General features: G+C 44.1%; 1 protein-coding gene across 1 annotated transcript in view; it reads right to left on the reverse strand.

The window, feature by feature from the left end:
• The window catches only part of CTDNEP1 (CTD nuclear envelope phosphatase 1), a 770907-nt gene that overhangs the window by 333322 nt on the left and 414689 nt on the right, over positions 1-22896 (reverse strand). The window contains exon 7 of the mRNA XM_044076710.1: positions 15449-15565. Coding sequence (XP_043932645.1) covers positions 15449-15565 — 117 coding nt within the window. The remainder of the gene's footprint in view (positions 1-15448; positions 15566-22896) is intronic.

Raw genomic sequence — 22896 nt, forward strand, 5'->3', positions numbered from 1 at the left:
TAATTATATGAGAGGGTACCAGTTGTGATTTATTTTTGTTTATGGTGTACCCTAGACAAGTGAGAAGTTTTTTTACAAACGCCAGATGTTTTAGACAAGTGTCCTTGTTTTCTGCCTGAATTAGACAATCGTCCAGGCATGGATAAATTTGAATATTTCTTTGCCTGCAAAATTTAATTACTGGTGCCAGGCACTTTGTGAAGACCCTGGGCGCAGTAGATAAGCCAAAGGGCAGTGCAGAGAAAGTACAGTTGTGTACCTACCATAAATGTAGATGCTTGAGTGTATTCACTGCTGCAGTCATTACACTTGGGTTATCCTGCTGGCAGGCTACCAGCAGTCAGCCCGATTTCCAAAGTCTAGGTCTGGCGTTGGTTGCTGTCGCCTCTTCCCTGACGTCAGTGCACCAGGGGTATAAAAGATGCAACCAACGCCATTTTCTTCAGTCTTTCTTGCCTTGCGGTGCCCGAAGCAAAAGCAGTTCGCAAGTGCCGGTCGGCCGACTCCTGAGATTTTCGAAATAGAGTTTCAGAACCGAAGTCTTCAATAAAGCTAAGTACCCGTTGGGGAAACTTTTTCTTGCTCCAGACCGATGTCAGTAAAAGTTAATAATTGTATTTCTTGTGGGAAGCAAATACCTCATAAGGACTTTCACTCTTACTGTATTCCTTGCCTAGGCCCTGACCACGACGTTACTAGTTGTTGGTTTTGTGCTAGATTCAACAAACGCACTATTAAACGTCGGTTTGATTTTGCTTTACATTATTTTGGCCGCAGGTTTATTACATAATGCTGTCGTAACAACCGACGACCAGAATTTGTAAAAAACGCAAAGACAAAGAAAAGGACAGGCATCCGAGGTCCTGAGGAACTCGGGCCGACTGCAGGTAGCATGCAACCAGGATAACCCAAGTGTAATGACTGCAACAGTGAAACACGAACATCTGGTAATGCAAATAGCCTGCTTTGAAGCGGAGGTATCTTCTGCAAGAGTCCCTGATTGGGATATGCAGGTAAGCCTCTTAAGTCTAGAGTTACCAACCAGGCATCCTTGCCTACCATAGGTAGTAACTGTTGTAGAGTCAGCATCTTGAATTTTGGAATGTCCAGAAATGTATTTAGAATGGATAAGTCCAGAATTGGATGCCATGATTTGTCTTTTCTGGGTACCAGGAAAAGTCTTGAATAAAAACCTTGTCCCTTTTCCTTTTCGGGTACTGGTTGAATCGCCCCCATATTCATGAGGGACATAACTTGTTTCTGGGCCTCTGCCCACTGATTTGGCGGCAGATCAGGCCATCCGTTTGGGATTGGCAACGTGTGGAAATGAAATCTGTATCCCTGGGATATTACATTTAAAACCCACTTGTCCTGGGTAATCAGTCGCCAGTTTCGTGCATGAAGTGCCAGTTTTCCCCTCAAAAGGACGGCGAAAAGATAAGTGCTTGCTGATTACAGTGGAAAGTCATTGAGACTGTTTACCATAGGGAGGTGCCTTGTTACTTCCAGATTTGGAGGTGGAGGCACCCCATTGCTTTGTTCTATAAGTTCCTTGTGACTGAAACCTGGAGCCTTTGGAATGTCTGGGTTTGACCTGAGCAGCTCTGGTGGGTACTGGAAAGGACCAGTTCTTAGTAGGCCAATGCCTACTGAACCTGGGTGGTTGCACTTGTAAGAAATCTTTTACACTTTCCACAGATTTAGCTTTATCTTTTTCAAAACTTCTTCTGCCTTATTACCAAATAGACTGTCCTGTTGTAAAGAAGCATCTAACAATTTTGCTTTAACATGGTCAGGCAGATTTTGCTCCTTGAGCTAAGCATGCCTTCTTATCACAGATCCAGTTACAGCAGGCCTGCAAGAGGCCTCCAAGGAATCGAAACCACATTGGAAAGTATGTTTTCCAACTTGTTCAGCTGAATGCAATAAATCCTGCAACTCTATTTTCCACACAGTCAGAAATCAACATCATTCTCTATTTAAGTAAGCCCATGACATGCTGTTGATATTTAAGCATATGAAATTGACAGTTTAAAGCCCTGACTGCCAAGGTTGCAGACATGTAAACCTTCTTACCCCATCTATCCAGCGCCCTGGAATCTCTATCAGAAGGGGGTAGGATTTTTAGCAGTAGAAGTCTTAACGCCCTTGGGACCCTGAGAAATGGTTTCTGGGTCAGCAGTAGGGTTTTTAAAGATGTATTTGTGGGAGTCATGAACCCTGTAATATCTGTCTGGCTTACTAGGAGCTGGAGGGCAGGGAATCAGGAGACATACTGGATTCTGAGAAAACATCAACAACAATGTCTAGAACAGGAGGTATATAACCAAAGGCCTACGCTGAGGAAGAAGGAAATCCCTAAGTCTCTTTTTAGATTCTGAGAAATCCTGACTCTGCCAGTGAAAGTGTTCCCTTAAGGTATGCAAAAAATTTCTCCAAAAGAAAAATCCTCACGAGGAGAAGCAGAAGGGATGGAATCTTCTGCATCAGAGTCCTCATAAGTAGGAATAGATATATCCTGATCAGAAGAGGAAACAGAAGAAATAGAAACCTGATCTGAAGATTCATAGTCAGTGCCTTGCCTAGGCCTCTTATCAGGAGGGGGAATGGGTACCCCTGATCAAGGTAATTAAATCCTCAGCCATTTTGATCATTTGTTTTTTAGGCATTGAGGCCTGTACACGTGGCCCAAGCGTCGGTTTTTAGACATAGTAGTAGATTTTGGCCTTAGTTTTAAAGATGGAGTCGGTTTAATATACAAATCTTTAGGCCTGAAAACACCCTCAGAAGCCGGTGCCTGCTCAGTGGCTCCAGACCCATCTAAGGTACAGACATCCGTGGGTTCAATACTTGAAGTATCTCGCGGAATACTGGACACCGAATGGGTCTCAGTAGAGGCCTCCGAATCAAAAGTAGCGGGTATCAGGGGCTGCGAAAGCGCCTCACTGAGTACCGGCGAACCGGTGATTGGCTTAGGAGAAGCTTCGTCGTCGGTTTTGGACCTCGACGGTCTGTCTTTTTCTTTGCGTTTAGGTATTCCGGTAATCGGATTGCTAACAGACAACATTTCTGGATAGTTAAATCTTGAACCAAAATATTTAGAAGCAAAAATATATCTACGTTTAATAGTGCGCTGATTAAATTTAGCACAAAACCGATAGCAAGGCACTTTGTGGTCAGGGCCTAGGCAAGGTATACAGTACAAATGAAAATCCTTGAGGTATTTGCTTCCCACAAGTAATACAATTATTAACTTTTACTGACATCGGTAAAGAGCAAGAAAAAGTTTCCCCAACGGGGTTCTTAGCTTTTAGTTAAAGACTTCGGTTCTGAAACTCGCAAACGAAAGTCTCAGGAGTCGGCTGACCGGCACTTGCGAACTGCTTCTGCTTCGGGCACCGCGCGGCAAGAAAGACTGGTGTAATGGTGTCAGCTGCATGTTTTATACTCCTGACGACCTGACGTCATGGAAGAAGGGACATCAACTGACGCAGGACCCACGGCTTTGTTAATCAGGCCGACTGAGGGCAACCTGCCAGCAGATTACCCAAATGTAATGACTGCAACAATGAAACACGAAGAACATCCTATTTGTCCTGGATAATGAGTTCCCAATTTTTTGCATGCAGGGCAATCTTTAGCCCCTAATGGAACAGTCAGTTGAGCAGGGCTTGGAAGGTTTAAAGTCAAGTCATTGAGACAGTTTACCATAGGGGGGAGTCTTACTATTCCCTGCTTTGGAAGTGGGAGCCCCCTACTGCTTAGTCCTGTGTGCACCCTGGGGCAGAAGCCTGGGTGTTCTGCTGGTTCTGGGTTTGGACTGAGAATGGCTGGAAGAGGCAGGAAAGGACCAATTCTTAGAGGGCCAATGCCTACTAAATCTGGGAGGCTGTACTTGCAGGAAATCTTTAACAGTTTGCATAGATTTGGCTTTTTCCTCTTTTTAAGTACTACTTCTGCTTTGTTGCCAAACAGGTGGTCATGGTTTAAGGGAGCATCAAGTAATTTAGCTTTAACATGATCTGGCAAAGATTGCTCCTTAAGACGAGCATGCCTTCTAAGTACAGACCCAGTGACAGTAGCCCTGCAAGATGCCACTAATAAATCAAAACACATTGCAAAGTATGTTTTCCAACTTGTTCAGCAGAATGCATTAAATCTTGTAATTCTTTATTTTCAGCACAGTCAGGAATCAACATAATTTTCTGTTTAAGTAATCCAATAATATGCTGCTGACACTTAAACATAAACTGGCAGTTTAAGGCCCTAATGGCTAATGTTGCAGAAGTGTATACCTTCTTACCCAATCTATGCAGCACCCTGGAATCTCTATCAGAGGGGGTAGGAATTTTGGCAGTAGAAGCCTTAATGCCATTGGGACCCTGTGAAATGGTCTCAGGACCTGCAGTAGGATTTTTAAAGAGGAACTTGTGAGAGTCAGGTACCCTGTAATACCTATCACGATTTCTGGGAGTAGGAGGTAAGGTGTCAGGGGCCAGGCTAGATTCCAAGAAGGCATCATCTACAATGTCCAGTACAGGAGGGATAGCTAAAGGCTTGTGTTGAGGTAGGAGTAAGAATTCCTTAAGCCTCTTTTTGGAGTCAGAGAAATCCAGGCTTTCCCAACGGGAATGCTCCCTAAGAGTATGCAAGGTTTCACCAAGAGAGAAATCCTCTGGAGGGGAAGCAGAGGGAAAGGAATCCTCTGCATCAGAATCCTCATAGGTAGATAAGGGCAAATCCTGGTCATCAGAAAAAAGAGAAATTTCAGAATCCTGATCAGAAGACTCAGAAGGAAAATCAGTTTAGGTCTCTTAGAGGGAGAAGAGTGGCTTCCCCTGATTAGAGTAATAATGTTTTCAGTCATTCTTATTTGTTTTTTAGGCATAGGGGCCTGACCATGCGGTCTGGGCATCGGTTTTCTGGGCATGGATCAAGTTTTAGGCCTTAAAGAAGAAGATGGCATTGGTTTAATATGCAAGTCAGTAGGCCTGAATACACTCTCAGAAGCTGGTGCCTGCACAGCGGCTCCGGACCCATCAAACGTAGAGACATCCGCAGGTTCCAGAGTCAAAGAAGCATCTCGCGGCATACCGGACTCTGAAGGGGGCTCAGTAGAGGCCTGCGAATCTGAAGTAGCGGGTATCAGGGGCTGCAAAAGTGCCTCACTGAGTACTGGTGACTAGCTTAGGAGAAGAGTCTTCGGCAGCTTTGGACCTATGCGGTCTGTCTCTGTCTTTATCTTTATGTTTTTTTGGAATGTCGGTAGTCGGGTCGCTTACCGAAGCCATTTCTGGATAACTGAACACAGTACTAAAATATTTAGATGCGAAAATTAACAGACAAATAGTACGAGGTTTGAATAAGGCACAAAACCTACAGCGAGGTATTCGTGGTTTGGGCCTAGGCAAGGAATGCAGTACGAATGAAAATCTTTATGAAGTATTTGCTTTCCACAAGAAATACAATTGTTAACTTTTACTGACATCGGTTTAGAGCAAAAAATAGGTTCCCCAATGGGGTACTTGGCTTAGTTGAAGACTTTGGATCTGAAACTCGAAAACAAAAATTTCAGGAGTCGGCCGACTGGCACTTGCGAACTGCTTCTGCTTCGGCCATCGCATGGCAAGAAAGACTGATGTAATGGCGTCGGCTGCATGCTTTATACCCCTGACTACCTGACATCATGGAAGATGAGATAGCAACTGATGCAGGACCCAAGACTTTGATAATCAGGCCGACTGAGGGCTACCTGCAAGCAGATAACCCAAATGTGATGACTGCAACAGTGAAACACGAAGAACATCCTCAGTTCTTTCCTGCCATCAGAACCCAAAGCAGTCACCACTCGATAACCAATGTAGACCAACCAAGGCCAGGAGAAGGCAATAAGAATCATTGTTGCCTTGCCCCAGATGGCTTTCTGCAAAAACCTGATTATGAGGTGAAAAGGTGGAAATGCGTACAGGAAACCTGGGGGGCAAATATGAATTAGCACACCCCTCAGTGAGTGCCCCTCTTGGGTTATCAGGGCACAGTGAGCTGCTGAACTTGGTATTCAGGTGGAATGTGAAGGGACTACAGCATGGCTGGCCCCAGTGCCTGAAAAATCATAGTTCCCACTGACTGGTTGAGGAATAACTCATGAGGCAGAAGAACAGATCTGCTCAGTTTGTCTGCCAAGACACTTGAATTCCTTGGGATACGGGTTAGCACCAGAAAGGTTTTGGAAGACAATGCACATTGCTACACCCTCATGGCTATGTGACATAATGGGTATGAACAAGATCCCTCTTGCTTACTGATGTACCAGACTACTGCCACACTGCCCAACAAGATGAATATCACACCCTTAGGGAGTGAGACCTGTAAGGCCTGCAATGCAATGAGGACTGCTCTCAATTCCAAGATGCTGTTGTGAAGCCTGGACACTTGTTGACCTACTGACTTGAACCAGCTTCCATTCAAAATGCTCTCCCACCCCACAAGAGGAGTCTTCACTGTCACAGTGGCTGTTGGGTATAGAAAGGTGAAAGCTAGACTCCATGTGACTAGTGGGTTGATCAATTACTGAAGAATGTTATGCCTACATATTGATGTGAGGCATACATGGAACTGCTGAAATTGATGCATCATTGACCACTGGACAGAGAGGGTCCACTGCAATACTCTAATAAATCTCATCTGGGGAGACAGTGTAATAGATACAGCCACTGATCCCAGTAGACTAAGAAGGACCATGGAAGCTTAGCTACGGAGAGAGAGAGACACACACAGAGACACAGTACTCCTGAGTCTAAGTTTGGTAGTTTTAGATGTTGTGTCCATGTGTCCAGGTGGCACCCTATGAGCTCTACTGTCTGTGTCAGTGTCAGCTGGCTTTTAAGTTTACAGTAGTCTCCAAGTTTTGAGCTAAATGGAGCAAAAAGTCCCTGCACTGAACTAGCACATCCCTTGGGTGAGTAATGAGGAGCCAGTTGTCTGGACATGGGAACATGAGGAACCCTTGAAGCCTTAGATACACTGCCACCACTCCATGCATTTGGTTAACACCTTGAGAGCTGTGGTGAGACCAAAGGGCAGTGTTCTTAAGTGGAAATGACTGGCTCCCAGCAGAAAGGGAAGAAACCTCCAGGACTGTTGTGCTATCTTGATGTATGGTAGCAGGCATCCTGAAGATCAAGCATATTCAGTCATCCTTCCTCAGAAGAGGCAAGATTGGACTGAACTGTGACCATCTGGAACTTTGTTTCACATTTTGAACTCAGGTGACTGAGGTCCAAAATGGGCACAAGGTCCCTGGTCTTTTCTGGAACCAAAACAAATCTTGAATGGACTCGGGATCCTTGCTGATCTGGTGTAACCTCCAGGATGAGAAGCTTTGACATTTCTGCTGCTGCTAATTTACTCTGACTGGGATGAGCATTGGAGATTTTCTGTGTGTTTGGTGGAGGGAAAGAGCAAAGAGAATAACAGTGCCTGGTGATTATCTTCTACACCCTAGAATCTTGAAGGATGGCTAGTTAGGCATGAGGGTGCAGAGATACGCATCCTCTGACCACCTCTAGAGCATGGTAGTTGGGCAACCGTTTAGGAAAACTTAAGACTTTTTGGTAAAGGGACCCTGAAACATTGATTATGTGGTCCACCTCTGCCCCTAGGGCGATGTCCACTGATGCTGTTTCCCCCACTGCCCCAGGAGAGGGTCTGCAATCAGAAGAATCCTAGGCAAAATTATAGGAAACTTTTTGAAACTATAATTTCTTTCCAGTCTTCTGGTTCTGGAAGAAGGTCCTTTGGGGAGTGGAAAAATGTATGCCTATGGCAGACAGAGTTTTGCCCTCTTGCTCACTCTGGTGACTATATCTTTAACTTTTAGTCCAAAGAGATGAACCAAAGGGAGTACTGATGAAGAACATCTTGAAGCTCTCTGCAAAAACAGAGACACATCCAGGTGTGTCAGCAAACAGAAATGCCAGTGCCTGCTACTCTCAATGTGCCATTGTCTTGAGTTGGAGAGCAGTCACATGGACACGTTGGATATTGACTGAATGTTAGATAGCTGACATTCCACAGCGTTCTCAATACTGACAAGCAAGCAACCAGAGGGGGACTTGGAGAGTTAAGTCCCTCTGGAAACAAGTCCTAGGGCTTAAATAGTTCAGAGCAGGAAGAGGGGATATCACTGAAGTCCAAGTAAGCTATCCAAATTTGTCCAGCCCTCTTGACTCAGTATTAGCGGATGGACAGAGGTGCTCTCTTTGGAAAACTCTCTATTGGTGGCTGCCGCAAACACAAAGGTGTCTACGGGGGACCCTTACTCCAATGTAGCTTATTCCTAAGGGATACAAGAATTTAAGCAGATTTTCTGGGAATCGGCTTCAACAAATTAAGTTCCTTCCAAGCTAGCTGAGACACCAAATCAATGAGCGCGCATCAGCAGTGAGACAACCCAGAAGATAGATGAACCAGTTCAGAAAACCTTGAGGAATACAGACTCCTCTTGGAAGGTGGCTTTGGTGTACCAACTCCCCTCTTCATTTCATCAATTTTAAAATATCCCAGAAAGAGACATCTTCTAGACGGGATTTTGAGTACCATTCCTTTCCTCAACGTTGATATCTTCACTGATTCCTGAGGAGAGTCCAGGTGTCTCCACCTACACATCTGTTTATTATGACCTTTTCTGGAAGGGATCTCTGGAAAGGTTCAGAACCAATGGGGAACAACTAACGAGATTTCTTGAGGCTTACTGAGGTTGATTGTCCCTGTATAACAGGATTAGCAGACAGAGCCAGAGTCCAGAGGAAGTCAGGACAGCTCCATATAACAGACCCCCTCTCTTGATCTGGACAGAACCCTCTCAAACACTTCAAAAGCCGAAGCCAAGACTTGAGCAAAGGAAGACCCCTTAGGATCTGAAAACCCCAAAGAAGGAATGTCCTTAACCTCGATCTGACTTGGCTCCGAAACTGACATTAGAGCTGAGCTATCTAGGACCCAAGTACCTGAGAGCAGAGACAGCTCTAAAAACTTCAGAGTGGACCCCAACCCTTGAACCTTGGCTTCAACATTTCAGTTCCGAGACCCTTCATTATTCGATGGTGCCAGAGACGAAAGGGTGAGGGATGCTGTTGGAGTAAAATTCAAACAGTCTCAGATCTGATAAGGACTTCACGCAGGTATTAACTGGAGCCATGAGTACTGGATCCGATGGGCGGATGTGAAAGAGAGAAGCCAATAAGGGTGTTTTTGGGACCTGACCTGGACCCAGTAGGGGAAGCGCTGGGAGGACCCCCCCAATCTGAATCTGTTTCCTAAGAAATTTTCACATCATTCTATCATTGTCAGATTCTGAAAGGCTTTACGTTGACTGGAAGGATCTGAAAGATGCCAATGAGGGTTGCCTAGAATATCAGCGGGTCAGCATCTCTTGAGGGATTAGGGAGTGAAACCAAGGACTGGTCGGCTTCAGTGAAAAAGACATGGCAGGGATGGTGATCGGATCCAAGCTTGTTCCTGTACTATCACCGGATCAGACTGCATTGGTGTCTTCAGCACCAAACCAGAAGGGCCAAATGGGTCCAAGAATCACTTTCAAAGTCTTCTTTTGCCTTTCCTTCCTTCCTTCTTGCTTTTCTTTCTCTCTGTCTCTCCTTATTTTATCCTTAAAGCTCTTGGGTTTGTCTCCTAGCTTCTTAGTTAAAAGAAAAGCAGATACTGAAGCTAAGGGGGTCAAATCTCCTGTTTGGCCAAGAAGAAAAAACCCTTAAGAACCAGCTTATTTCTTCTTTCAATAAGAGCCCTGGCTCCAAAGGAAGCTCAGGATTCATATTTGATATCTATATGGTCCATCTCCAAACAGTAGACACAAAGTACTTGGATCTTAGGAGATTTTGTGACCACAGGCTCTACACATTTTAAAGCCATAGGCCTTGTCACTCAATCTAGAGCAAACACTTGAACACTTAACTCTAAAAGAAAAATGGAATTAACTACAGAACCATAAAAACAATCAGACAAAAGGAACTATCACAATAGCCAGGAAGATAAATATAACTTTTTTAATGAAGTAGGAGAGGAGGAGGAAGATCCCTACCTAAGGAAATAGTAGCAAGAGACAAATAAAACTTTGAAAGGCATATTGCTTTACCTTAAAAAGACAAAGTCACTTCCCTTTGCAATGAGCACAGAGCCCTCAGACTCACGTCTCGACTGAGCAGGCAAGAAATGAGGGCCGAGGTACTGTTTGGATAGGAGGGAAGTATGGGTATGGGAGAAGCCTGAGCCATGGATGAGACAGCTTGAAAAAGGCACCGAGGTCCGACCCAATTGGATCGCATAAATCCATTCTGTTGAGTGGAATGGAAAAAACAACATCAGATCAGTTTTGCAGTAGAAGTTTTAGATAAAGAAATAACTGCAAGGTCAGCTTTAGAATAGCTAGCAGACTGTCAATTCTACAAAGCCTACACAGACAGCGCACTTCAGCATCCAAAAAGCTTAGAAGTTTTTGGAGCCCAAACTGTTCCGTCTATGTGGCTCTGCTGGAGCCCTGGCAGTTATGGTGTGTGGAAGGTGCCATGAAACTTTGAAAGCTGGCTAGTGGTCATATCCTATGTAGGACATGACCCAATCAGCTTAGGCTGCTGCAAGTGATCTAATATTGAACTTATGACTGATATTGCTACATGCAGGTTTCCAAGGCAGGAAAGTCATAGGTCTTGCACGGCATTTTGCCATCACATAGAATGATACAGAGATACAAAGACAAGATAACTGGCTTTAAGAACAGATTACATAGTGTTGTTTTCATAAAGGAATCCAGTATGTCAGTTTCAAACGAGATGTGTGACAAGGCTTCCTGCTTTGCTAGGAATGGCCTGCACCTCCCTATCACAGCTTTCACATTCTGACAAAAGAGCGTCATCCCAGAGTGCTTTTTTGGCATGTTTGTCTACTAAGTCAGCATCAGAACATATTAAGGTGACTGTAGCTTAATGGCATTTTTCCCGGTTTACCTTCATTTGGTTGAAAATGTAATGTACGATCGCTCTATTGTGAGACTGTAAATGACGAATTACAAAATGTGTCCAAATCTAAATCTCGAAAGTTTGTTTACTGGAAACACAGATTCGACCATTTTTGAACTGCAGCACAATAGTGACAGAAGACATTTCCTAATGTCTCCAAACATAGTTATGTAGGGGAGCAAGCCCCCCATGTCGGTGGGGCTGTGCCCACCACACCCCCTGCTACTTTAATATACTAAATCCAAGATTGCACTACAGTGAAGGAAAAGGTACATGTCCCGATTCCCACTACAGTGTGATCTGCACCCGGAATGCCAAGTTCAAATGAGCAAATGCCAGTGTGCATTCGCTCATATGAATTTGCAACAATGGAATTCGACATTCCGAAATCTTGCCATCGTACCTTTCACAATTTGGTGTGTCGTACAACGGACTCCCAACTAAATGAAGGTAAACCATTTTTCCCTCATCTTTTTTCCGCTTTCCACACACCTGCTTATCATTAAGCCTCCCAAGCTGGACTCAAGCTCATTTTTCAAAGCCACCCTTAGAGTTTTCATTTAGACAGCCATGAGAATTGCTTTGTTCCTTGCTGGCATCCCAGCAATGAGGACATCTGCTATTAGGCTTAATCCCTCCCCAGGCAGAGTAGGCATGTGACCTGTATCACAACAAAAGCCACACCACCTTCCCCTATACAAGTGCATGCTCCAGTGCACTTGTTCAATGAATGCTACTATCACTCAGCAGCTTGGTGTGCCTGCCTCCTTCTTAAGAATAACTGCTACAGCCTCTGCTCTGTCATCATCCTTTAGGATAAGCACTCCCATTCGTCCTGCCAGCTCCAACAGCTTGAGCTGCTAACTGAAACTGCCACAGTGGCCAGAGTCTGGGTTGTATCCTCTACGCCACCAGGCAGACTATTCAGTGAAAGATGTCTTAAATAAATGGTCAAAGCTGAGGCCATCCTGCAACCTGAACACATTCATGTATATGTAGTTAACAAAGATGTGGTTTCAAGGCAATGAAAGCACTCCATCTATTACTGGACTTGGTGCAAAGCTTGTCTTCAAACCTTACTGACAACTGCAGCAGTTCATCAGCACCTGTCAAGGATACAATCACCCTAAAATTGATTCCTCATAAACCCAAAGCTGAACTCTTGGATGTTCATATCACCCTAAACAAAATTAATTGCCTTTTAACAGTTAGCAGCAGAATCAAAATCCAACACTTTTATAATGGGGGATCTTTAAATTTCTATAAACTGACTTACACCACCAATGATTGACATGTCCACTGCTTCCTTGTCATTATGAATGCCAACTCCTTTCTACAAAAAGGCATCCTACTAGAGGACCAATTATTCTTGTTCTTATGCTCGGAAGTACAGACTTTCTTGCACACAGTGTGTATCATCTTCCTTTGTTAAACTAGACAACAAATCAGTGAAATTTTCTTTAAGGTTGGTAGAACTCCTGCCTCTATACACCTCTGTGCTTAGGGACTTCTTAAATGCAAATCTTCAAATACTTTGCAAAGTAAATAAATTTCATTATAATTCTCTGATGACCACTGCTGCTAAAGCTGCCATTTATGCAGCCGAAGTCTACGCCAACTTAAGAAGTTGTACCAGTAATTTCTATTTGCACCAAATACAACAGGAAATTTAAAATTAACATATTTGGTGGAATATACATCTAAACAGACTATATAAAAAAAAAATCACTTAATCCTCATGAAGTCCCATTCTAGCCACCTTAAGAACACACTTGAGCAAACTAGCAAAGAAAGTTCAAAGCTGAATATGAACTTAAAACAGCCACTAAAAAAAACTAAACTACAAATCTTTCATTAACTGGGTCAGGAAGTGGACACAAACTAGCCAATTATGAACGAACAAGTCTTGTCAACTCTCTCAAAAACTACCATCACCAAGTTGTCTAATTATCAGTTCCATATATGGCCTATCTGAATATCTTACTTAACCCTCTATAATCCTTTAAGTCTCACCACTACTTATGTTCCAGAAGCCAGAACAGCAGCCAAGATACTGCCACAATACAAGGGTGGCCCAGCCACAGGCCATGGTAACTACAGACTCAATAACCTTATATAAAAGCTATGGAAAATATCCCAGACTTCATTAATCTATACACTGAAAAGCACTTAAATCTGGAGCTTTATCAATTTGGCTTTGTCTAAGGCAAGTCCTGCCTTCTTAACCTTTTTGGCAGTTATGTAGTATATTGATCCAGCCAAGGTCTTTGACGGTACTCTACATACAGATATGACTAACAGACCTGTCAACAGGAGTGAAAAACGAGTAGCGAACTGGTTGTTTGATAGAACCCATGTGGTTAAAGTGTCAGGTGCCACTTGTGAAAGGAAAAAGTTATCACAGGGCTCAGTGTGAGGCCCTCTATTTGGTATCCATTTTTCCAGTCTTCAGGCCAACACTCCTGTTCCATGGTTATCTCAGCTTGCAGATGACTACACTGAATGATGCCATTCATTCCTTCACTGTTTTTGACTTTAACAGCTACTGCAACTAAACATGGACAAAATGTAGTAAAGTTCACTTTGGTAAGCATTTCCACATATACTGTAGGAAATGCACCACTCCACACACTGTCAAAAGGAATCTGGGTACTTCTGTTGATAATCCCTTGCCTTCTAAACATTATGCCTTTCTGGTTGTTTGGAAATCTTATCAGGCTCAACTAAATTTCCAAAGGCATCTTCTCTGGATCCAAACTCATCTGAATTCAGTTTACACATCGCTTATATGACCCATTAGTGAACAAAATGCCCCTTTGGTATGTTTTTGTCAAAACACATCATGCAACTTGAGAGACCTCAGAGACACCTAAAGAAGAGACTCAATGGCCTCAAAACCTTTGGTTACTCAGACTGGCATCCATCACCCTGTACTCAGTCTGTTCTACACTCCTCTGTGGTAAAGTGTATTTAGCTTTTTCTTAACAGCCTATTCTTCTGTGAAACAAATGGTTCCTCAGTCATCTGTTTAAAAGACCTAAACCTTCACCAATAGATAAAGACATACTGGTGTGATAAATTCATATCCCAGAGTATCCCACACTTTTGGAGCAAACTTCACTACATATCAAGCAGAACAGGACCAGTCCTATCCTTGGGGCTAAACCTAGATAACTGCATGGGCAACCTCAAATTCTCTCCCAGTCTATCTTATGCTGCCCTAATCAAAGCTGGAGGGAACATCTGAATATGGTTTACTGGCTAGGAATGAAGTGGTCTGTAGACCGTCTAGCACCTATCTACAAATCTGCAAGTTATTCAACCAAAGTCATACTGAAAATGGCCTTTTAACCAGTTTGCTTACCTAATTTAACAAATGAATGAATACGTAATTATTAGAAATATCTGCATTACTGAAGCGGGCTTAAAGTTATACAAAATGAGGCATAATACTGTGATCTTATGTTTTAAGAAAAAATATGTTCAATCAGGATCTCTGTTCCAAAGGCTTTAGAGAGCTTGAAGACAATCTGCAAACATTGTTCTATACTTAAAAATATGTGCAGTGCAAAGGGCACTTCTAATCCTCCTCAACTGCCCAAGTGCTAGTTTCATTCATAATGCCTTTCACAATGAACACAGCCCAGTGAAAAAGTAAGCTAGAATGACTTAACAAAACTGTTGTACGCCTGTTGGAGAACAGGGACTTACAGATTGCTCAAAAAGCTTAGCCTACTCCAAGGTTCAACATATTACAGCTACTTATCAGTATTAAGTCTACCATCTGATTACAGTACAGAACACAAATACCAGTGAGAAATTCTCCACCATGAACTGTGGGAAATGGCTGACACATTTTTCACTGTGATTAAATGAGGGCAGTTTTTAAACATCTGCTTGTGTGAAGACATTTTAGAAGAACAGAGCCAGCTATGCAATCAGCACAGTATAAACATTGATGGCTCATACAAGACAAACCTTCACAAGTTAAACTTACTGCACTCACAGTAATCAGTGCTAGATGGACAGGACTGAAATCAGTGAAGGTAAGGACAAAATGACCTAATATAGGTTACAATTGTACTAAACATTAAGATAAGATTAGGTCATATGTCTTCTTCAACACTGTTTGCTGAAAACACAGTATCACACTACTATGGGAAGTTGTGGAGTATGGATGCCTCTCAAAACAAGTTACATAACTTACTGGAACAGGGTGAAAGCACCAGCTTCTGTAAATTCTGTGTTATTAATCACCCATCCACATATAACAGCTCATCTTTGACTCTCAAGGCAGTTTTACACAGCAAACAGCTAAATTAAACCATGTTTCCTAGTGGTTAGATAGCATAAATACATGTTTTTCTGAAGACAGCATTCTGTATAGTTGCATTCAAGTCAGTATCTAAGCGTACCTGTCTATAAAATCTGCGTTTGAGAACCCCTCTGTTGTTGTCTAATTTGTCAGCCACTGCAGAACCATAAATTTCCATACTGGCTGTGAATACTACCAGCTCATACCACTGACTTACCTGAAAGGAGGCAAAAAAGAAAGATTATACTTAACTTATGCTTATATGTACAATACTTGCTTTATATGTACAATACTTGCTTATTTCATGTTGTTAAACTTGGTTCTGAAGCTTCTTAAAATGGTTAAACAAGCATACATACATTAATGTATTGACAATGAGCAAACAACTTAACAGAAAAGCTAAAATACCATACAGGTATTGTGCAAGACTATCAAGTACATTTTTGACCAAAACAAATTTCAAGAGGACATGTCGCTCTCCACTCTGACTCAGTGTAGAAGTGACCAATACCCATGAGTCTGCATTATATTACATAAATACTCTCACTACTTCCTCTCACCAAACTTCACTAAAATTAATGTTTATTTTGCAGCTCTTTGGTCCCACTGACCACTTATCATCTAGCCTTCTATCAATCAGCTGGCTGTTCGTTCAATATATTCAGGGCACAGACTGGATGATTGGGATGATGACATCATTTAGGCAGTCATTAAATGTAGTTTGAGATTTGTTTTTTATTTTATACTCTGCCTTACCTGACCACCCACCACACATGCATGAGTTAACTACCTTCAGGTGGTCATGCAGAAATCTTGACTATATTGGGCAGTCCATCCCCAACATGCACACTTCAGTGAAGACATTCCCAGTAAAAATGCCTTTTGCCATAAAGAAGCATGGTAGGCTGTCCTCCCTTGGCCCACATGTTCCTCTCAAACATGCCCACTCTAAGGTGTGTGCTCTGCTCCTACATAACTGTGGTATTGTCTACAACCAACTGAAGAGGTCCTGGGGACCAAAGATGGTTCAAAGAGTTGAGTGCCTTGATCAGGGCAAGCAACTCTTTGATATTTATGTGCTTACATCTGTTCTTGGTGTCCTACACCCCACTGTAATTTTAACCCTCCTGCAACTGCTTCCAAGGCAAAGTCCAAGCAGACTATGGTGACTGACTACTTTGCAGCAAAGAGCGAGAAGGAAAGATCTGGAGTTAAGGATATCTGTTGTCTCCACCAAATGATTTATCTTCTGACAAACCTCAGCTCCAGGATTTGAAAAGGTAAAGAGTGTTGGTGCTGGGACCAAAAAGACATTTCAGATACTACTGTATCCTTCTCGTGTGGAGCCTTGCTAGGGGCGATTAGGAGAATCATAGATGCCTTGTGGCCCAAGATCCTGAGGTATTCTCTCTCACAACGGATATTCTGAGTGGAAAACCTTAGAAATAGATGTAAATAAAGACCATTTTTTTCCTGTGGAAGCAAAGCTCTTTGAATGGAGACATCCCAGAAACACAGTACTATGTGGAGGAGTCATGAAAGACTTGATTGTTCTCTTGGAATCCTGGCTAGTGTAAGAGATCTCTCACCCAAAAGAAAGATTCCTGACACTTTTAAGACTCGGCAAAGATAAGCAAGTTGTATAAATATGGAAAATGTGGATACCTAGTAGCCTGTAATAAGCTATAACTGAGGCTAGACACTTTGTGAACACTTTTGGTGTAGTGGGTAGTCACTTGGATAGCCAATCAGACTGGTTGGAATGTCCTTGGTTTTGGGAACTTCTTTTTAGACCCACTTCTGAAATGTCTGTTTATCTGTATTTTGTCGAGATGGTTTATCTTAATTTTTTGCCAAAACTGGATGAGGAGATAGAAAATCCCTTGGAAAATTTTGGAAAAGGAGGGCTGAAAATCTTAGAGAGATTCCCTGGATCAATTTGTCCCTTTCATTGCACTTTTTGAGCACCTCTGCAGCAGAGGGGTCAAACACAATCGCTATCCAAGGGTTAATTTAAAAATCTTATTTTTATCATCTGGGAGATTCTGGGAATCCAGCCATATAAACCTACTCAAAACAGTACCAGTGGCCATAGCCCTGGAAGAAGTATCAACATAAGCAAACACACGCTGTACACAAGTAGTGGCTTGTGCAACAGAAAAAACTAAGTTATTTAAAGCAGATTTTTCTTCCCAAGAAGAAACAAGAAGTTATGTACTCACCATAACATTCGATCAATGTAGTCCATCTTGCCTTACATTCTTACCCGTGGGTTCGGAGCCGAACCTCGGCTCCGACTCGGCCATACTCTAGCTCGAAGTCTTCAATTGGCTCGTGGCTAAGAGATATCCCATCATGCAACAGGTCTATTCCCCAGATCTTGTTTGCTGCAAGCGCACGAGCGCACACACACACAGAGAAGAACAACCCCAACAGAAAGGACTACTGACACCTAGAGACTATACCTCCAAGTCCTCCAGGAGGGGGTAGTAGGAGGGAGGGTTAGTAAGAATGTAAGGCGAGATGGACTACATACATCGAACGTTATGGTGAGTACATAACTTCTTGATGTTATGTAGTCCAATCTCGCCTTCATTCTTACCCGTGGGACAGCATCCCTAGCACCTTGATCTTGGGTGACTCAGTGAAAAATACTCGAGCACTGTGGAACCAAAGGAAGATCTGCCTCTAGAGACCAGATCTAATTTGTAGTGACTAATAAAGGTATAAGGCGAAGCCCATGTTGCTGCAGCACAAATATCATCCATAGACATTCCTAGTCTGAAACGCAGTTGAGGTAGCCACAGATCGTGTAGAATGAGCCTTCACTTTAAAGGGTAATTCTTTGCCATTGGAAGCATAAATAAATGAGATGCAATCGGAGATCCAACGAGACAAGGTTACCTTAGAAACAGGAACCCCAAGTCTAGTGTCTGAAAATGAGACAAACATTTGAGCTGATTTCCTGAAATCTTTTGTCCTATGTAAATAGAAACGCAATTGTCTATGAACATCTAGCTGATGAAACTTAAATTCTGCCTTGATGGAGAATTCAGGAAAAAACACAGGCAACTCAATGGATTGGTTGATACTGACAACAGAGACAACCTTTGGAACAAAGGAAGGATTGGTTCTTAAGGAGACCCTATCCTTTGTGAAACACCAAATATGGTGGCTTAATCGACAATACTTGGAGTTCAGAGACCCACCTAGCTGAAGTTATGGCTACCAAGAAGACCATCTTCCATGACAAGAATTTAATGTTACATGTAGCTGCGAGCTCAAAGGGAGTTGAGGTGAGCTTCTATGATACAAAATTGAGGTCCCATTGCATTACTGGATCAAAGACTGGAGGTCGGAGTAACAATGTCCCTTTCAGAAAAGCCCTACAAAAGCCTATGAGCCATAAGGTTGGGCTCATTAGCAAAGTGAAAGGCAGAAATTGTTGCCAGTTGCACTTTAATGGTTGCTGCAGCTGACCCCTGACTGAACAGTTGAGAAAGAAATTCTAATATTGCCGAAATAGGCGCTGTATAAGGATCAATATGTCTCTCACGGGCCCAAATAGAAAATCTCTTCCACTTACTGGAATAAATCTTCCTGGTAGAAGGCTTGTGGGAAGATAATAGAATATGGACAACTTCTAGGGAAAAATCATGAAGCCTGACTAAGGACGGAACTGGAGCAGCTAAGCTGTCAAACTTGAGGGTCTGGATGGAGGGAATGGAACTGTCCTGACATATGAGCCAGCTGATCTGGAGCTGGGTCCAGAATCCAGGGCTTGTCCATTAGACAGAGTTGAAGGAAGGGAAACCAAATCTGACGAGGCCGGTGTGGGGCAATGAGGATCATTTTGCTTCCCAAAGACTGTACTTTCTAAATGACCTTTGATATCAGAGGCAACGGTAGACAGGTGTAGAGAAGACCGAAGGGCCAATCATGAACCAGAGCACCCCTGGGTGTCTCCCCCTCCAGGGGGATAAGGGTGAAGCAGCTGCTGCATTTGCCATTGAGGGGGCTGGCAAATAGATCGCAGCAAGGCTGACCCCATCTGTGGAATATCTTCTCTGCAACAATTGTTCAGGGACCACTCGTGAGGCATTACGATAGCTCTGCTCAGCCTGTCGGCAATCACGTTGGACTTCCCCGGTATATGCGTTACAACTAGAAAGCATTGGGAAGACACCGCCCACTGCCAAACTCGAAGTGCCTCTCTGCAAAGGGGGTATGATTTGGTTCCTCCCTGTTTGTTCAGATACCATACCACTGATATGTCTGAGTGGATTGCAATTGTCCCTAGAGGGAAGAAAGCTCTGAAGTGCTTGCAACGCTAATAGCACTGCTCACATCTCCAAGACATTGATATGCAAATGGCTCTCGTGATCCTGCCACGTGCCTTAGACTGTCCTGCTGAGATGCCCCCCCTCGATCTGGGAGGCATCTGTGGTCACCGTGGCAACTGGAGAAGATGGAACAAAAGGCTTGCCCACGTTGAGATGGCTGGCCTGAAACCAGCAGCGTAGATCCTGCTTGCACATGTCCGTAATCAGAATAGAATGGGAGAGTGGAAGATGCTGTAGTGACCATTGGGCGAAAAGCAGCCACTGAAGAACCTTCATGTGTAGTCTGGCAAGGGGAACTAGCATGATCGTGGCAGCCATGGTCACCAATAACTTGAGGACCACTTTTGCCTCGACTTTTCTCAATGGCAGTAAGACGTAGACCTGCTGTTGTAGAGCCTGAATTCTCTCTTCTGGTAAGAAGGCCCTCATAAGCACTGTATCTAGTTCGGTGCCGATAAAAGTGACACGCTGCGAGGGCAACAAGGCAGATTTTTTTTCCAGTTTAGAGTAATTCCTAACCTTTGGCATAGTGTAATGGTGGCATCCCTGGTCTGTAACAGTAGATGCCTGGTGGTGGCAGAAAGGAGCCAGTCGTCCAGGTACGGAAACACTTGGAATCCCTGACGTCTCAAGTGAGCCGTTACCACAGCAATGCATTTGAACACCCTGGGGGCTGTGGTGAGACCAAAAGGCAGCGCGCGAAACTGAAAATGACTGTCTCCCAGCCAGAATCGTAGATGACTTCTTGATGCCCTGTCCATCTTGATATAGTAGTAAGCATCTTTGAGGTCGATGGAGCACATCCACACATCTTTCCCTAACAGAGGAAGTATTGACTGTAAGGTGACCATGCAGAACTTGGACTTTTGTACATGAAGGTTCAATCGGCTGATATCCAAGATGGGTCTCAGGTCCCCTGTCCTTTTCGGCACCAAAAAGGATCTGAAGTAAGTCCCTAATCCTACTTGGTCTGTGGGGACAGGCTGGATGGCTCTCTGAGAGCAACTTTTTTATTTCTAAAGTTGCAGAATCCCTATGACTGGGTGGAACGTCTGGGATTCTCTTGGTTGGTGGTAGAGGAGAAGTGAAGGGAATATGACAACCTCTGGAAATTATCTTTAATATCCACTCGTCTTGGTTGACGTCTTGCCAGGCTTCTGGGAATAAAGAAATGCAACCCCAGACCGGCTCCAGAGACGCACAGTTGGGCCTCCCTTCAGGAGCACTGGTAGGGAGAACCACGAAAGGAATCACGGTCCCCCTGGTTATGTGGGCCTTCTCTGCCTGTAGGGCAGCATCTACCTGAATTTCCATCCCCTTCCCCTGCCTCTGGAGGGGGAATCACTTTGTGCGTCCTGAAAAAACCTCTGCAACTTCCGGAACCACATTTTCCCACCCTTCTGGCCCTTGAGGTAAGGTCTAGAAGGCATGGAAAAACAGACTCACACGGCAGACAGGGTTTTTCCTTCCTGCTCGCACCTAGTCAGAGTGTCCTTCACCTTGGTTCCGAACAACAAACCACCATCAAAAGGGGGCGTTTTTTAGACAAAACCAGAGTCGGAGTATCCGACGACATAGTATAGTTAAATGCCTTCCCAAAATAATGCTGGGCGAACTCCACCCGACGCTTAATAGTGCGTTTGTTGTATGTAGCACAAAAGCGACAGACCAAGATGTCATGGTCTGGGCCTAAACAAGGTATACAGAGGGAATGGAAATCCTTATGCGGTATTTGCTTCCCACAAGAAATACAATTATTAACTTTGTCTGACATCGGTCTGAGGCAAGAAAAGTTTCCCCAACGGGGTACTTAGCTTTTAAGAAGACTTCGGTTTCCAAATTTTCGTAATCTCAGGAGCTGGCTGACCGGCACTTGCGAACTGCTTCTGCTTCGGGCACCGCGGGGCAAGAAAGACTGAAGAAAATGGCGTTGGCTGTTTCCTTTATACCCCTGTCGCACTGACGTCAGGGAAGAAGCGACGACAACCGATGCCGGACCTAGACTTTGAAATTCGGCCGACTGAGGACCCACCTGACGGCAGGAGAACCCATCTATTATGACTGCAGCTGTATGCACGATGAACATCCACATTTTCCCACCCTTCTGGCCCTTGGGTAAGGTCTAGAAGGCATGGAAAAACAGACTCACACGGCAGACAGGGTTTTTCCTTCCTGCTCGCACCTAGTCAGAATGTCCTTCACCTTGGTTCCGAACAAACCACCATCAAAGGGGGCGTTGGTGAATGTATACTTGAAGGTCTCTGCGAAATTGCACAGGCGCATCCAGGAATGTTTCCTAAGAGAGACTCCGGAACCTGCTGCCCTACTTGCTCTATCGACTGCATATGAGATCAGCCTCATGGAGGAGCTGGTAAGGGAATTTAGAGTAGACATCTGTGCATTGACTCTGTGCCACGGCATCAGAAATGTTACCCTGTAGAGAATCTCCTAGCTCTTTTAGGAGATCTCTCTTGAGCCTTGTAAAATGCATCAAGTAGTTCAGCGACCGCGGTGTAAAGGCCGCTGAGGTAAACACACACTTCCCATACCTGTCCATAGCACGGGAGACAAATTTTCAGCAAGTTCCTTCGGTGGCTGCTGTCACCACCATGGCATCTACTGGAACGCCTTTTGTTAGATATTCCTCGTCACTGGGGGCGGACAAAACCTTATTGGGTCTCTTAGGGACAGGTTCCACAATGTCAGGAGTTTCCCCACACCTTTCGACAGACAAGATCTAGTAGCTCATCGAAAGGGGGAGAAACCCAAGAGGCGGAGGGTTGAGACCCGAAAGCCTTCAGGAACACCAACTCCTCATCAGAAGGGGATTTGGATGGCCAGCAACCTTCTCTGCTTCAAGATCTCAAGGATATCTGAAAAAGAGATATCTTCAGAAGACTACTTGGGGGACCCCTCTGACTCCTCGAGGTCAGTGTCCGAAGTGAGAGACTCATCCGTGGAGTCGAGGTGTTTCCTCTTACACAATCTCTTTCTGGCAGGCTCCTCAGGCAAAATCTCTAGGGAGACGTCAGAAAGTTGGAGACCACTCATGGAGGTATCCTGAGGCTTAGGGTCTCCACTGCCCACGGATAGAGGGTGATCTGAAACTGACAACGGTGCTGGAGGGGGCAGAGTATCGGTGCCGTAGGATGCAGGTGACGACCTGGCCAGCATGCTCCTCATATTCTCGAAGGCCGATCCCCCC

Source organism: Protopterus annectens, chromosome 7.part0 (assembly GCF_019279795.1).
Source record: "Protopterus annectens isolate FY-2018-M chromosome 7.part0, PAN1.0, whole genome shotgun sequence".
NCBI lineage: Eukaryota > Metazoa > Chordata > Ceratodontiformes > Protopteridae > Protopterus > Protopterus annectens.